General features: G+C 50.4%; 1 protein-coding gene across 1 annotated transcript; it reads right to left on the bottom strand.

Annotated features, from left to right (window-relative positions):
* Positions 1 to 3,568: 3,568 nt before the first annotated feature.
* Positions 3,569 to 16,085, bottom strand: LOC140390429 (zinc-binding protein A33-like). Its single transcript, XM_072475571.1, has 6 exons — positions 15,531 to 16,085; positions 15,345 to 15,440; positions 15,018 to 15,251; positions 10,467 to 10,489; positions 9,319 to 9,434; positions 3,569 to 4,835 (listed from the first exon to the last, which is right to left on the bottom strand). The coding sequence occupies exons 1-6, from the start codon at positions 15,936 to 15,938 to the stop codon at positions 4,261 to 4,263; spliced, it is 1,452 nt and encodes a 483-aa protein (XP_072331672.1). The 5' UTR covers positions 15,939 to 16,085; the 3' UTR covers positions 3,569 to 4,260.
* Positions 16,086 to 17,164: the final 1,079 nt, after the last annotated feature.

Below are 17,164 nucleotides of genomic sequence, written 5' to 3'. Positions count from 1 at the left end.
CCATTGTCGCCTCCCAATCTGATCTCCCAGTAACCACTCTTGCCCCGAGCCTTCATTGTGAGTGGCACTTTGACCAATGCAATTCCGCATTACACGGAAACCCGCCTCCTTCACTAAGAAGTTTTACAACACCAGATTAAAGTCCAACAGGTTTGTTTCGATGTCACTAGCTTTCGGAGCACTGCTCCTTCCTCAGGTGAAGGAGCAGCGCTCCAAAAGCTAGTGACATCGAAACAAACCTGTTGGACTTTAACCTGGTGTTGTAAAACTTCTTACTATGCTCACCCCAGCCCAACGCCGGCATGTCCACATCATCCCTCACTCTAGTAACAGGACATACGACCAATCCGCTTCTCCAAGCCGCACAAACCCGCCTCACTTACTGAGTGATAGGTGCTCCAACCAATCACCTGCCCCAGCGCCTGGGCACCCGCAGCCCTCATTCTGAGTGACAGGAACAGCAACCAATCGGCTTCCCCAGTGCCCATGAAACCCGCCTCCCTCACTCTGGGTGACGGGGCCTGGCCAATCCGCTTCCTCATTCCCCGGAAACCCGCCTCCCTGACTCAGTGACATCACAAACAACATGTTGAGTTTCTGCTTCTTGGATTTAATGATGAACTGTGTCAACTTTGAGAAAAACTGTTTCTATTCCAGTGGTTCTCAGATTGTTTTGTCTCGTTTAAAGAATCAGTTTAAAATGTAATCATGGAGCCCCCAGTGTCAATAATATCCAGAATGTGAACAGCTTCCATTTACAGAATATTAATAATGTTTTAATAAAACAGTCATGATGTGGAGATGCCGGCGTTGGACTGGGGTGAGCACAGTACGAAGTCTTACAACACCAGGTTAAAGTCCAACAGGTTTGTTTCGATGTCACTAGCTTTCGGAGTGCTGCTTCTTCCTCGGGTTAATAAAACAGGTAATTACATAGTGATTTCAGGATTATTTCTCTGATGTGGACAGTGATGAGAAAGAGCAGACAAACCAGAGATAAATGATAACTGCGAATCCACTATTGGATTGGATTTTGTTTATTGTCATGTGTACCGAGGTACAATGAAAGTATTTTTCTGTGAGCAGCTCAACAGATCATTAAGTACATGAAAATAAAACAAAATAAAATAGTAACAGGGAAATACATAAACACTGGCACCGGATCAAGGGGTGTAGTGTTAATGAGATCAGCCCCTGGTAACAGCATGGCCGAAGCTATTTTTGAGTCTGTGCATATTCACAGACTTTTGTATCTCCTGCCCGATGGAAGAAGTTGGAATAGTGAGCAAGCCGGATGGGAGGGGTCTTTGATTATGCCGCTCGTTTTCCCCAGGCAGCGGAAGGTGTAAATGGAATCAATGGATGGGAGGCTGGTTCCTGTGATGAACTGGGCTGTGTTCACGACTCTCTGAAATTTCTTGTGTCTATCGCTGGGCAGTTGCCATACCAGGCCGTGATGCAGCCTGATAACATTCAACTGCAACAACTGAGCTGCTTTTCATCTGGCTAAACATTATCTGTTAATGTCAGACAAACCCCATCAGTTCACACATCATGTTTAATACAGACAGACTGACAAATCAGCATTCACAGCAGTGTCACATCATTTACAGCTGGAAACTGTCTCAAGGCAGCGTCCTGTTTTGATGCAAAATAAAAACTCCCAATTTTATTACAGAGCACCAACTGGAACATGACATTCTGGACAATATTTACAGATCTGTGTATAATCCAGTCCGGTTGGTCAGTGTTTTTTAATCATACAAGGAAGTTATCGTATTAAAACACAGTGTGAGTTTGAAACTCCCAGATTTATGACGATTACAAAGTGGGGCTATGTGCGTTCCCGTTGAGGCCCCTTTTACAGTCGTGTTGATCAGCCATGCGTTTCCCGGCATTGCGAGCGCCGGGAAACACGCGGCAAAATGCACTCGCTATGGGACTTTGTTCCCATTTGGTTGAATAAAGCCCACGGGCGCGATTCTCCACTCCCACGCCGGTTGGGAGAATCGCCTGGGCCGCCGAAATTTCCGGGGACACTGGTCCGACGCCCTCCCGCGACTCTCCCAAGCGGCGGGAACGGGCCCGTCGTGTTACGTGGGCCGCAGGCCGGAGAATCGCCGAGATACCCAAAATAGCGATTCTCCGGCACCCCCGCTATTCTGAGGCCCGGATGGGCCGAGCGGCCAGGCCAAAACGGCGGGTTCCCCCCGGCGCCGCCCACACCTGGTCGCTACAGTCGTGGGCGGTGCGTGAACGCTGGAGGGGGCGGCCTGTGGGGGGGGGGGGGGGTGAGGGGGGATTCTGCACCGGGCTTTACCTGGAATGTGGGGTGGCCCGCGATCGGTGCCCACCGATTGTCGGGCCGTCCTCTCTGAAGGAGAACCTCCTTCCTTCCGCGGCCCCGCAAGATCCGTCCCCCATCTTCTTGCGGGGCGGATTTGGACAGGACGGCAACCACGCATGCGCGGGTTGGCCGTTATGCGGTGCCGGCCACGTCATCTGTGCGGCGCCGCTTTTACGCGGCTGTTAAGGCCTGGCGCGGGTAGATGACGCGGCCCCGATACTGGCCCATTGTCAGGGCCTGAATCGGTCGGGACCGGGGCCGTTCCGCGCCGTCGTGAATCTCGACGGCGTTCACGACGGCGCGGCCACTTCGGCGTGGGAGTGGAGTATCCCGCCCGTTTTGAACCCCCTGGAAAGACTCCCCGACTCTAGTTTGAGAATCACTGAACTGATTCATCTCAAACACGGTGATCTATCGCCACCTTCCGCCTGTGGTGAAAATTACAGGCAGCAAGGTCACCAGCTTCCTGCAGTTCACAGCTCATTCTACCCAGTAAGTTCCTCTCTGTAACTGAGCTTCTATTTGTTTCTTCTCTCTCCCTCCTCCTTCCCCCCCCAGCCCGACAGAGGTCCTTGCTGATCTTCAGTTCCCAGTTCCCATACAGGGTTTATACCCGGAATGTTAACCTGGTTTCTCTCCCCACACCTTTAAACACTCCAGACTGTCGAATGTTTTGTTCATTTCCAACCCCTGGTTTGAGAGTGTTTCTGATTCTCCTGCCTGTTCCCTATTGGTTTTGCTTCTTTTTAATTTTGAAGTTTCCTTTGTACTTCCCTGGGTATTATTTAATTTTCCTGCTCTTGGATTTTCTCCTTTCTCCTTTCCTTGCCATTGGTGATCAATCTCACCCTAGTTCCTCTTCCCTGCCCCTCTTAACGTTCAATTTCCCACCTGGAGTCTCGGAGACCCTGGGCGCGATTCTCCACTCCCACGCCGGTTGGGAGAATCGCCTGGGCCGCCAAAATTTCCGGGGACGCCGATCTGATGCCCTCCCGCGATTCTCCCAAGTGGCGGGAACGGCCTGGTCGGGTTTCGCGGGCCGCAGGCCAGAGAATCGCCGGAGACACCCAAATGGCGATTCTCCGGCACCCCCGCGATTCTCAGGCCCGGATGGGCCGAGCGGCCAGGCCAAAACGGCGGGTTCCCCCAGGCGCCGTCCACACCTGGTCGCTGCAGTCGTGGGCGGTGCGTGAACGCTGGGTGGGCGGCCTGTGGGGGGGGGGGGGGGGAGAGGGGGGATCCTGCACCGGGCTTCACCTGGAATGTGGGGTGGCCCGCGATCAGTGCCCACCGATCGTCGGGCCGTCCTCTCTGAAGGAGGACCTCCTTCCTTCCGCGGCCCCGCAAGATCCGTCCCCCATCTTCTTGCGGGGCGGATTTGGACAGGACGGCAACCACGCATGCGCGGATGACGTCCGTTATGCGGCGCCGGCCGCGCCATCTATGCGGCGCCGCTTTTACGCGGGCGACAAGGCCTCGCGCGTGTAGATGACGTGGCCCCGATACTGGGCCATTGTCAGGGCCTGAATCGGTCGGGACCGGGGCCATTCCGCGCCGTCGTGAACCTCGACGGCGTTCATGACGGCGCGGCCATTTTGGCGTGGGAGTGGAGAATCCCGCCCCGAGTTTATTTCTGTCTGTGTTTTCATTCTCCATCGTCTCTGCGCTTTGATTATTCTCCATTATCTTGGGGATTTTAATCTATTTTCCAGGAGTCACTGGAAAAGTTACCGCGGGCTTGTTGCTCCTCACCGAGTAAGGAAACAAAAAATAAAATCTCCAAAACATGGTCACTCAGCTGGAATCACCCTGAGCTCAGGAACCATTGGAACCCCCTGTGACTCAGACCCACACCCAGCAGTTTACAGCTGGCAGGAGGCAGGGAGATGGTGTGAAATTATGGGATAGATCTGTTAGTGATCTTTAATCCCGCAGATTGTCAGTGGGGCCGAGTTTTTCCCGTCAATATTCCGTCCTGGATTGAAGATGGGAAAGATTCTCTCAGTGAAAGTGTGGGTGAAAGTGTGGAGATGGGACATGTTGTCCACATTGTAAAATGACACCTGTCCCCCCTCATAGTCCAGGAAAACCCCGATCTTCCCGGGATTCACACTCGGGGTGAGGGGGGTCGGTGAGGGGGAGGTGGCGGCAGAATAACCAAATCCGGGCCCCAGCCCCAAAATCCAGAATCCAGACTCAGGTCTCAGGGAGATTCCCGCTTTCCTGTTCACAGACTCTCGGGCCACTCCCAGCCACCACTCTGTCTTCTCCACCACCCCCACCTCCCAGTAATGTCTCCCTGATGTGAATCCCTCTGATCCCAGGACACAGGGCCAGGAATCAAACCTCTCCGGGGTGTCAGGGAGCAGCTGGAACATTGCCTGATAATGGAAGAATATGGAGCTTCTGAGTCTCACACTGGTCCGGTCCTCAGACATGATGAGCTGGGGATTCGCTGTGTTCAGATCCACAGTCAGAGAGGCTGGAGCTGGGGGAAAGTTAAAATAACACAGTGATTTAGAGAGAGGGGTGGGGAAAAGAGAGAGAGGGGTAGATAGAGCACAAGGGGTAGATGAGGAGGAGGATATTGACGGGAAGGGGTGAGGTTCAGCGGAGCGAGATCAGAGCAGCAGAGCCAGGGAGTGGGTGAAGGGAGAGAGCAGGAAAGGAGAGAGGGAGTGGGTGAATGGAGTGAAAGTGAGGCAGAAGTGGGTGACGGAAAGCTGGAGGGTTTGAGAGTGTGGGAGCCGGGTTACAGTGAGATTGGGAGAGGGTCGAGAAAGAAAAAATGCGATAGAAAGAGCAAGAAGATGACAGGGAGTGTAGGAGAGCGAGGTGGAGGAGTAGAGAATGGTAGAAGGGAGAGTGAGGGGAAGAGACAGAGAGAGCAGAAGGGTGAATGCAAAAATTGAAGTGTGAAAGAGAAAGAGGCGGAAGGTTCACAACAGTTGGAGGGTTGTAGGGAATATGGGAGGGTAAGAGAGAGAGTGGGGAGAGAAAATGAGCCAGATGGGATGAGAAAGAAAGTGAAGGGGCAGAGGAGGAAAATGCGAGAGGGGGAAGGGAGAGAGCGGCAGGACGGGAGGGTTGCGGGAGAGGTATAGCGGAATGATGAAGAGTGTATGGGTAGGTGGAAGAGACAATGGAAGGGGCTGACAGAGAGGGTGGGAGGGGGGAAGGAGATAGAGAGTAGGAGGGAAAGATGTTAGATTGAGCAGAGGGGAGAATGTGAGTGCATGGCAGGGAGAGAGAGATTGTGGGAGTGGCAGAGGTAAGGAGAGCGGATGTTAACAGAGAGAAAGGATGTGGGGATAATAATAGTCAAAGGAAAAGGGGAGAGAGAGAGAGAGAGAGAGAAAGTGCAGGTAGAGGGAAGGGGGAGAAGAAGGAACGCTGTGAGTCAGGAAGAGAGGGTGGGACAGGAGTGGACACAGTAAGATAGCAAGACAGTAGGGAGAGAGTGATAGAGACAGATTTTGAGAAGGAGAGCAGATGGGGAAAGACAAGGTTGTGGAGGGAGGGAGAGGGAACAGAGGGAAGGAGAGAAAGAGCTGGAGAGAGAGAGCGGGTGAGAAGTGATATATCTGCTGAGCAGCGTTTCGATGTCACTGCACAGGTTGTACAATATCCGAGCCTGTAAGATACCAGATAAAAATTACATTGCTAGATCATAAAAATTAGGAGCAAGAGGAGGACATTCAGCCTTACCCTTACACTCTCACTGATATCCTGCTCTTTCTGCTCCTCCACCTTGGCCCCTCGAGCCTGCCCCACCATTCAGTAAGATCAGGGCTGATCTGATGGAATATATTTCCTGACCCAGTCACCACTGCTCACTGGGGAAGAGAATCCCAAACACTAACAACCCTCTGACAGCAAACAAATTCTCCTCATCTCAGTCTCAAATGTCAGATCCCTCATTTTAAACTGTCCCTTCATGCTCGACTCCTCCACAAGGGAAACATCCTCTCAGCATCCACCCTCTCAAGTCACCTCAGTGTTTTATACGTTTCAATAAGATCACCTCTCATTCTCCTAAACCCCAATGGGTATCGGCCCAACCTGCTCAACCTTTCATCATAAGATAACCCCTTCATCCCAGGAATCAGGCGAGTGAACCTTCTCTGAACTGCTTCTAATGTAATTATATAATTTATTCAGTAAGGAGACCAAAATGGTACAGAATACTCCAGATGTGACCGCATTAAGGCCCGGGATTGCTGCAGCAACAATTGTATATTTTTATATTTTATTGCAATAAACAACATCTCATTTACTTTCCTGATCACTTGCTGCATCTGGGGACTGTTTTGAGATTGTGGTGCCAGGTCACCCAGATCCCTCTGTACGATAGAATCATAGAATTTACAGTGCAGAAGGAGGCCATTCAGCCCATCGAGTCTGCACCGGCTCTTGGAAAGAGCACCCTACCCAAGGTCCACACCTCCACCCTATCCCAATAACCCAGTAACCCCACCCAACACTAAGAGCAATTTTGGACACGAAGGACAATTTATCATGGCCAATCCACCTAACCCGCACATCTTTGGACTGTGGGAGGAAACCGGAGCACCCGGAGGAAACCCACGCACACACGGGGAGGATGTGCAGACTCCGCACAGACAGTGACACAAGCCGGAATCGAACCTGGGACCCTGGAGCTGTGAAGCATTTGTGCTATCCACAATGCTACCGTGCTGCCCACGGTAGAGTTCTGCAGTTTCTCTTGGCACAATGCCAGATCAGACCCCAACTTCATCATAGTCCTGAACAATAACCCCCAAATTTGGCTACGATTAAGCTAAGAAACATTAATTATTTTTGTAAGTCAATCCAGTAAGATTTTAAAATTTAATTCAGAGTACCCAATTCTCTTTTTCAATTAAGGGGCAATTTAGCATGGCCAATTCACCTACCCTGCACACCATTTTGTGGGGGTGAGACCAATGCAGTCACGGGGAGAATATGCAAACTCCACAGGAACAGTGACCCGGGGCCGGGATTAAACCCGGGTCTTCAGCGCCATCAGACAGCAGTGGTCAATCTAGTGAGATCATAAAGTCAGAAGATTCCTTAGTTTGAAACAAACAGAAGAATTATGTGATTCAAGTGTCAACAAAGCAGTCAATACTATCTAACGTCTACATCAAAAACAATAGGTAAACACCAATTAACAGGAAAACTATGAAGGAACACATCAAAAACATGGATAGCATGTATAGGGAGGTGGTCACACTGCAGGCTCAGACTCCACAGGGAGGGAATGGGTGACCACCAGGCAGAGCAAGAGAGCGAGGCAGGCAGTGCAGGATTCTCCAGTGGCCATTCCCCTGCAAAACAGATATACTGTTTTGGATAGTGTTGAGGGGAATCACCTCTCAGGGGAAAGCAGCAACAGCCAAATTTGTTGCACCACGGTTGGTTCTGCTGCAGTGGGGAGGAGTAAAAACTGTGGGAATGCAATAGTTATCGGGGATTCAATTGTAAGGGGAATAGATAGGCATTAATCCCCAGCTGCCAATTTTTTCTCACATACTTAACTGCAGACACTTTGCATCATCCTTTGAAGAGTAGAATATTACTTAATTGGAGAGAAATTTCAGAATGCTGGAGTACAGGGGAACTGGTACATTAATCACAAAAGGGGAGCACAAGAACACACAAATTAGGACATTGGTAGGCCATTTGTTTTCGTGAACCTGTCCACAATTCAATAGGAACATGGCTGATCAGAATGTGACTTCAACCCCATTTTCCAGACTATTGAAACTTGAATACTCTGATAGGATCCCCTGGCATCCTCCCTTTTCCAGTGCAGACTCACATCCTCACGATTAAGGAGTCTAATTCCACCTCACATATTAGCTGCCTTTGAACTCATTCTCTTCAAAGTCGCTAGATATTCCTGATGATACACTTTAAGGATCCTTCCTGATGATTCCCTTATTTCCCCTTTCTTTATATTTGCCATTATCATTTTTGATCCGTGGATGCTTAACGGGCATATATCGTTAAGTCAAGCAGAAAAGAGAAGGAAGAATTCAAGAAGTTGCAATACAATATATGGTGTTGTTAGCTTTGGACAGCAAGACCCAGACTTCTCGGCACCCGAGAGATGGGGTGGGACGTGGTTCGATTGATTGGTTGTGGTCAATAAATTGGTCAAAAGGCCGTAATTTGCCCGGTAACAGGTGGTGATTTTCAGAGCCTCAAGGAGCTCAGTTTGAATCCTGGATACTCAGGGGAAGGACCTGCTCTTCTTCTCTCTTGCTCTCCAGAAAGGCCGTGAGTTGATGTATTTCTGAAACTGCAGAGACCGGAATGAGTCAACAGCGAAAACCATTCCAGGTTGAATACAGAAACCTGGACCTGAAAGCTTACTTTGAAGGAAAATCGGCTGAAAGACAACCATCTGAAACAAAGACTCTTTTTCCCCTTATTAGTTTCACCCCTCTTGCGTTTGTCTTGTGGTGTGTGTTGAGGGTGTAGGCACTCAAAGTGGTTAAAAGTAATTGTGTTTAAATTTACTAACTTGGTAACTGTAATAATTGGAAAGCCAAGGGCCAAAGAATTCAGGTATCTTTCTAAGAATTGTTGGTTATTTCAATTGTGTTGTGACTACGGGTCAAGTGGGGCTGGAATTGACCACCCACCAGTCCAGGGTGTCATAACAACGTTGATAAATGGTTTTGCAGAATTCCGAAAGTCCAGTTTCCTCAAGAATTTGATTTCCCATTTAGAGATTGGTGCTCTATTCCTCCGGTTATACAGACCTCTTCGCTTCTTTGACACATGGTGCTGATGGTTTTAAACACATTCCCAGAGGAACCCGCAGAAAGAAACACATGAGAATAGGGAGGCTCCAGGGATTAACAACGGGAAATATGAAAATCTAATCTGGGAATTTGGAGACCCATTTGTCCATTCGCAGGTGGATTTATAATCATGAAAAATTAATATCAGAGTTTTACCTGGGTTAATGAAGTTTAGCATTTCTCTCCATGTTGTGTACTGTAAAGGACCGTTGAACTTTCCAATGAGTAGGGTGGTATCAGATACTGAAAGTGACGGATCGGCATCACTCATTCTGTAAATATTAAGCAGCTCGTCATTAATCATTCCTTGTTAGAAATTTTAATTTATGTAAGAAACTATTTGAATGATCCAGCTGTCCCAACATTCCCAAATATCAGCACTTTTCACCCAAGTGTGAAAGTAAAATGATAATTTCAGTTTGATAAAGGAGCAAAAGAGAACTTGGAAATGCAGGAGCAGAGAATGCAAACACCCATGTCCAGAAAAAGATTCATCATCGGATAACAGATTAATTACCAAGACATTGCACACACTCAGAAGATACACACAATCCTCTGAGACTGAGCTGCTCTAATTCTGGCCGCTTGACTATCTTTGATTTCAGTCACTCAGCTATTGGTGGCTGGGCCTTCAGATGTCGGATTGCTAAACTCTGGAAATTCCTCCCTAAAATCTTCCCCTCCCAGCTTCTCCTTTAAGACAAGCTCTTAAAAACTTGCTCCAGGATCGGTGTTAATATCTCTTGTTGTGATCTGTCTCAGTTTTTTCCCCCAAAGTTCTTACGCTCCTATTCAACACCTTGGGATTTGTAAAATGTTAAATGTGCTACATAAATACAAATTGTTCTTGTTGTGTTGTTATCGGGACAGAACAAGGTTGTATTATAGTATAAAAATAGAACGCGGTTCTCCTTTCTTGAGCCCTTCAGGAGCTGTGCAGGTGTTTGAATGACTCACACCTGGGAACATGGACCGTGTGTCTCTCTCAGGGTCAGTGGGAAGGACACTATCTCACAGGCAGTTTGCAGCCTGTAAACCAGGACTGCGGGTCATGGTTGTGCTATTTACAAGTCACCGTGTCAATTAATACAATATTGGGAGCAGTTATTAATCACGGTCTTAAAATTTGTTTTGACAATGAAAACACTCATCTGGGAATCATTGTCATCCAAATAATGAACCTTTTAAAATATAATTGTGGAACTGTAAGCAGGAGAGAAATTCACTAAAATCCAAAATAACCCAATTCTGAGTTATTGTTAAATATCAAACTCTGCAGAATTTGAGTAAAGAGCATGTCCTACCTTCTCTTCCGAGAAACTCCCATCTGAAATAAATAAATCACAAACAATGAGGATGATAGTAACAGATTTCAGGAGGAGATAGGATGGTGAAATGAACAGACACTGGGCTGATCTGATTTCACACGGACGCATGAACTGATGCATTTTGAAAGGAAGAATGAGGGAAACCAAAATAAACTAAATACTACAATTTTAAGGGAATACAAGGACAGAGATATCTGGAGGACTGAGTTCACAAATATTCAAGATAATTGCAAGGAGGGAAATTTATTTTGCCAGTGAAATTTAATGATCTGGAAGTGCTGGCTGAAATTGTGGAGTAAACAGATTCATTGGTAATCTTCAGGAGGGATTTGGAGATATATTTGTGTTGGGTACAATTGCCCCCGATCAGGGTAAAGAGCCGGGACAGTGGAACTAACTGGGGAGCTTTCACTGATCCGGCACAGACAAAATGGAGAGAATTGTTTCCCCCTGTGCTGTAGAATTGATGATATTCAGATGACCTGTGTGTCAGATACTGGAACTCAACATCAATCCCGCTCACAGAGACAGTGGCTGGGATTCTATGTTGGCCGACGCTGCATTCGGGAAAAGCGATTGGGTGGAGAATAGCAGGTGAAACAAGAATTGTGGCTTGCACCGGTTGCCTGACAGAATGCCACGCAGCGTTATTACGGTCTGAAATGCACTTGCCATAAACTCAGTTGGACTATCATTCGCAGGCTTGACCCAGTATTCACCGGGGCCTCCACGATGCTCCGCCTCCGCTGGGAGGAATTAGCGACGGCGAGTTTCCCTTGTGGTTTTAAAAATCGGGGAACAGGCGCCGTGGCTGTCGAGGGAGAGAGAGGTATGACAGGCGACCATGGGCTGCCAGTCCTGCACTGACAGGGCTGGCTGTGAGGGAGGGGGGGGGGGGGGGTGCCTGCCAGGCCCAGAGGGGTGACCAGGGGAGGCCACAGACCCACACAGGAGACCCAGTACAACGGTACCCATGCAATGACCAGGGGAGTGGTGCTTTAGAATCCTGAAGATGGGTTCAGGTGCCTGGACCGTTCTGGAGGAGCCGTCCATTATGGCGCTAGGAGGGTCTCGCACATCGTGGTAGCCTGTGGTGTCCTTCACAACATCACGTAGCAGACGATGCGTGCTGGAAGAGGAGGATGAATGCTAGGCCTCGTCAGATGAGGTTGATGCAGGGGAGGGCGAGGTGGGCAGGACGTGGGGCCTGGGCAGGCACAGGAGGCCATACAATGTTTGGGCCAGGACCGGCATGCACACGACACACCAATTGCTTCCGGATTCACCGACTAGGGGTCGCTGACCAGCAGCACGATAACCACTTCCCACCCCCACCCTCCGGCCCACCACCTCTCCGATGTCCACCCTCCCTGTGCCACATCTCGCACCCCCATAAAGGAGTGGAGGAGGCCTGCTGCAGTTCCCGCCCTGTGACATGGTCCCCTTTGGTGACAATCCTCTTCAGCGACCAGGCCTGGATTGGCCCAGCAGTCGCTGAGGTGTCCCAAGTGGCATGGTGCCACCCACTTCTGCCCACCGGATGCGGCAAGGCTGGGGGGGGGGGTAGGGGGAGAAAAGACAGGGTGGGGGGGATGGAGTCCGAGATGCTGAGGTGATCCGACACAACTCCTGCGGGAATCACCGGCACGGGCTCCATTGCCTCTGCCTCCTCCTCCCTTCCGGGTGCCGGATGGCTCCTGGGCTATTCAGGGATGGGGGGTGGACCGGAGCCAACCCCTGAGGCTCCCCCACCATCTGCCAGTCCTGGAGACCCACTCCTGTCTCGACCACAGTCTCAATGCTCACGGCCATGGAGCTCAGTGAGTGGGTCACCTCCTTCTGGGACTGTGCCACATCATCCAGTGACTGTTCCATCTCCCTCTGGGACTGTGCTACATCAGCCAGTGACTGTGCCATCTCCCTCTGAGACTGTGCCACATCAGCCAGTGACTGTGCCATCTCCCTCTGGGACTGTGCCACCTCCCTCCGAGACTGGCTCAGGTTGGCCAGCGCATGGACAATGTCACCGACACCCTCAGCTGTGACCCGCTGTGAATGGGCCAAGCTCTCGAGTGTCACTGCAATGTCCAGGTGGCTCATGTACATGGCTGCCTGTGACAGGCCCGCTCTGTCCTGTGCCTCAGCCACCACCCGCACAGAGTGCCCCAGGCCTTGGACATCCTGACCCATGGCCAATAACTTCACCCCAAGGCCTTCACTGTGGATGTCGCCCCTGTTGGCCTGGTGGCATGCATGGTCGGCACCACCTCCTGCCCCTGCAGGTGGCTGGACTCCTCCAAGTGGACCTGCAGACGCTAGATGGTCGCTGACACCCCCTAATGCCGTCCCTGGCTCTGTGTCTGCACCTCCAGCATCGATGGTACTGCCCTTTCCAGAAGCCTGAAACCCATCTGGACGGCAGCTAGTCCCTGGGCTCAGGGCGCCCTTCGACTGACTGCCCCTCCCTCTGATGTACTGGAGCAGCTGTGTGGTGTGCAACAGATAGTGCCCCAGGAGCATCTTCCCTATTGTGCCCAACCGAGGCAAGTGTCTCTGGGATGGTGGAGGGTCTTGGAGATGCTGTAACGGGAAGTCAGTGTCATCCCCGGACTGGTGCTCTGGGGTGTCTTGAGCTGTGGTTTTGGAGCTCTCTTCTGTGCCCATGTCCTCCTCGTCGCGGGTATCAGCTCGAGGTGGAGGTCGGGGTCACCATAAGGGCCCGCCTCATCACCGGGTGATCCTGCAAGACCCAAGACATGACGCATGATTTGGATCGCAGGTTTGAGTGGTGGGTGGTGGTGAGGAACTGGCGAGTGGGTTGTGACATGTGCCATGGGGACTTGCAACTCAGCAAGGGCTCACTTGCTCGCCCAATGCCGACCTCTGCCTCAGAGACTGTCCTCTCACCGGGCCTATCAACCAGGTCCAGTGCCTGGTGCTCCACTGCGGTGAGGTGCCGCAGGTCCGGCGGTCCCCTCCGTTCTTCTCTCTCCCGGCGGTTGTGGGGCGCTTCCCCCTGTCGTGGGTGAGGGGGACAGAAAGCGCGCTGTGTCAGGCCGTCGGATGCCTGCAGCACAAGTGGTGGCAGCTGGTGGCCTTCGTGGCCAAGGCACCCAGCTATGGAGGCTGATATGGGTGCTGACATGTGGTGCCAGTGCCAGGGAGGGGAGTGTGCACACTGCCGGCGTGGTACAGGGTAGCCCGCCTCTCCTCCACAGAGTCCAACAGGGTCTGCAGACCTGCAGGCGCCGTTCTCCATGCTGGCATCTAGTTGGCTGGGAGGAGTGTATGTGAGGAGTGGAGTGCTAATTTGTGGCTGCAGCTTGTCAGCCTCTCGAGTCTAAATTCTGCCCCCGGCGAATCAAACAGCATTTTTCATTGGAATCGCTCCTGTTCCGCGTGGTCCCAGTGCAAGCCCATTAACAGTTGATGAATTGGTCCGGGATCAGAGGCAATTTTGTGGGAGTTCAGGGATTCTCTCCTGGCATCAGCACTTTGGGCTGGATTCTCCAAGATTGCGGCTAAGTGCCGACATCGGCGTGGAAATTATGGCATTTTACGACGCCAAAATCGGCGCCAAACCCTCACCGATTCCGGGCCTGGTGAGGAGCGAGCAGCGATGCCGGGTAAAACCCCCGACTTTGCCTGCAGATACGGGTGGAGAATTGCTGGGTTCGTGGCTGCACATGCAGCGGTCGTGCCGTGCGACATGGTGCCGACCATGTGCCGATCCGGCCTGCCCGATAATGTCTCCCTGTAACCCCCCTCGCCACCCCCTGACTATCCCCCACCAGTCCCCCCAGCTGCCGAAGCCACCCCGGCCAGTGGAATCGCTCCCCACCCAGTGGAACCGCTGTGGTGCCGCTGGACACAGTCCGCAGCCGCCACACAAGGTTGATGAAGCATCAGACCACAAGTAATCCACAGCATTGGGAAGTCGGCCCTTCGGGGCCGGAGCATCAGGGGACAGCCTTCAGGTAACGTCCAGAGGCCGTCCCAACGGCCTGCGGCGTAATACCCATTGACGCCGTTTTTGAGGGGGCGGAGGAGCCGAAGACAGGCGCCCCCCTGATTAGGTCAGAAAAAGGGATTCTCCGCCCAATCGTCGTTTACGATATCAACGTCCGGCTCCGGAGAATCCCGCGCCATGTCCCTGAAAGGGAGAATCCAGCTCAGCGAGTCTGAAACCCACCGGATTGGACACGCCCACACACTCAACATGGAAATCAAGCTGAATTACAATGTCAATTCCAGGATAAAATTACACCAAAGTAGTAATTGATAATTCCAATCAAGTGTCCAGTTTGGGACAACTCATGTATGGGAATTTCCGGTATTCCTGAGATTCTGCAGACAGTGTGGAGGCGGTTAGTTCAGTGTCAAAACAGAACATTCCAGAAATTGACATAAAGTCACTTTAGTTCTTTCCTGCTTTTTAAAGTAAATTCTATATTAATTTCACAATTATCATCAGTTACTTTGTGACTGTGAAGTTTCACTGAACTGACCCGCAATATATTCCCTCACCTTCAGAAATATCAGCTCGTCTTTTTGCTCCATCTGTTTCTGCAACTTGGAGAGTTTCTCCTCAATAGAATTTAAATTCTCCTGAATCTCTCGGAGGTTTTTCTCCATTGGTTCTAGAATCCTCTCCTCTTCTTCCCGGAGATCTCTGAGTAAACGCTGCTCTTTCTCAGTGAGAATCTGGTGCATTTTACTGAACTCGGATGTGATGTGGGACTGCAGATTATTTGACTGTTTCTACCAAATGAAATGTGAAACATAATTAATGTCGCGCGATAAAGGGAACAAAACTAACCGAGATCCCAGAATATCAGCACAGGGAGACCTTACCCTAACTTCAGAAATCTTCCCTTTCTGTTTCAGTTCCGTTTCTAGAACCGCCGATTTCTTCAATGTGAGAGAATCTAAGGAAGATTTCAGCTGATTCTGGGATTGGAAGAAAACAATATGGAAGAATTTTTTTGGAACTCCACATTGCAATAAAATAATTAGCTGATAAAATATTTTCCCTTTTACCTTGTAGATTTCAGCAGCTTCTTTAATCGGCAGGAAGTGGTGCCCTCTGTGTTGCTCCGCAGTCACACAAGTGTAACAGATCAATTTCTTGTCAGTTTCACAAAACAGCTTCAGTTCTTCCTGATGTTCCTCACAGTGAACTTTACTTTCCTTCTTTTTCGGATTCAGCTTTAATTTTCGAGCTTTCTCGGCCAGACTCGCTAAGGGCCGATTAATCCTGAGGTTTCTTTCCGGAAACTCCTCTCTACATTCCGGGCAGGAGAATTTCTCCTTTTCCCAACACTGGGAGATACAGGAGCGGCAGAAATTGTGTCCACAATCCAGTGTTACCGGATCAGTGAAGAACTCAAGACAAATGGGGCAAATTGTCTCCTCAATCCAACTCTCTGCTTGTTGTCTGGAAGCCATATTCACACTCAGCACTTCCTGAATCAACCCGCTTTCAGTTTCGATCGTCCTGTCAGACACACCCAGGTCAGTGATTTCCCAATTACCCACAGGTTTCCGTTCTCGTGACTTTCTCACCGAAGAGACAAGAAAGTGCCGTCTGAAGGGTAACGGAGCGGAATGATTGAACTCTTTCGGGGGCGGGTTGTGCAATGGGGGAGGCGGCGGAGATGGAGATTCCATTGCACTCTTCTCCAATCTGAACTCGCTGCCGATTATAAACCCTCTCGAAACTCGGTGTGAGATCCAGATCCAGAAACTGATTCGTGTGAATGTTTTCAGCGGCTGACATTAAAGCAAAAAATATCATAAAAGCCAAGAAGCTATTACACACAACAGGTACAGGGAAGATATTTGGAGGGTTCAACCTGTGAAATTTGATTTTTAGAAAGATAAACGCGGATTTATATATATATTTATGGATCCCTCACGGGACTCTGACACAGGGAAACATCAATTGATGAAGGAAGATTTGAAGTGGAATCTCTCCTCCAATATTCGGCAGACTTTCTTTTTACAAATATTTTTGGTCAATAAATTGTCAATTTTACAACATTCAGAAAGGACCAACAAATGTAAACATTTGTTATAAAACTATCCCACTCCCCAGCCCCACCTTTCCTTATGTATCCAACACCCCCTCCCCCCTCCTCCGACCAGCTCATTGAAGGTAATGAACGGCACCCAGCTCAGGTAGACCCCCTACTTCCATTCTCTAATGAACGGCACCCAGCTCAGGTAGAACCCCTAATTCCATTCTCTAATGGAGGACTGATTGTTTTCCAACTGCAGCAACTCTGCCAAGTCACCCAGCCATGCCTCAGCTGTAGGTGGCACTGATGCCCTCCACCCGAGCAAAACCCACCTCCAGGCTATCAGAGAGGCGAAGGCCGAGACGTCACAGCCTTCTTCCCCCCCCTGCACCACCGGCAAGTCCGACACTCCAGTGATCACCACCATGGGGCACGGCTCTACTCTCACCCCCAGAATCTCCAATCACCACCATGGGGCACAGCTCTACTCTCAAACCCAGAATCTCCGATCACCAACATGGGGCATGGCTCTACTCACCCCCAGAATCTCCGATCATCATATGGGGCACGGCTCTACTATCACCCCCAAAATCTCCGATCACCACCATGGGGCATGGCTCTACTATAACCCCCAGAACCTCCGACCACCTCCAT

Source organism: Scyliorhinus torazame, chromosome 14 (assembly GCF_047496885.1).
Source record: "Scyliorhinus torazame isolate Kashiwa2021f chromosome 14, sScyTor2.1, whole genome shotgun sequence".
NCBI lineage: Eukaryota > Metazoa > Chordata > Chondrichthyes > Carcharhiniformes > Scyliorhinidae > Scyliorhinus > Scyliorhinus torazame.
Note: the sequence above shows the minus strand (reverse complement) of the source record. Positions and strands in the feature narration are given on the sequence as shown.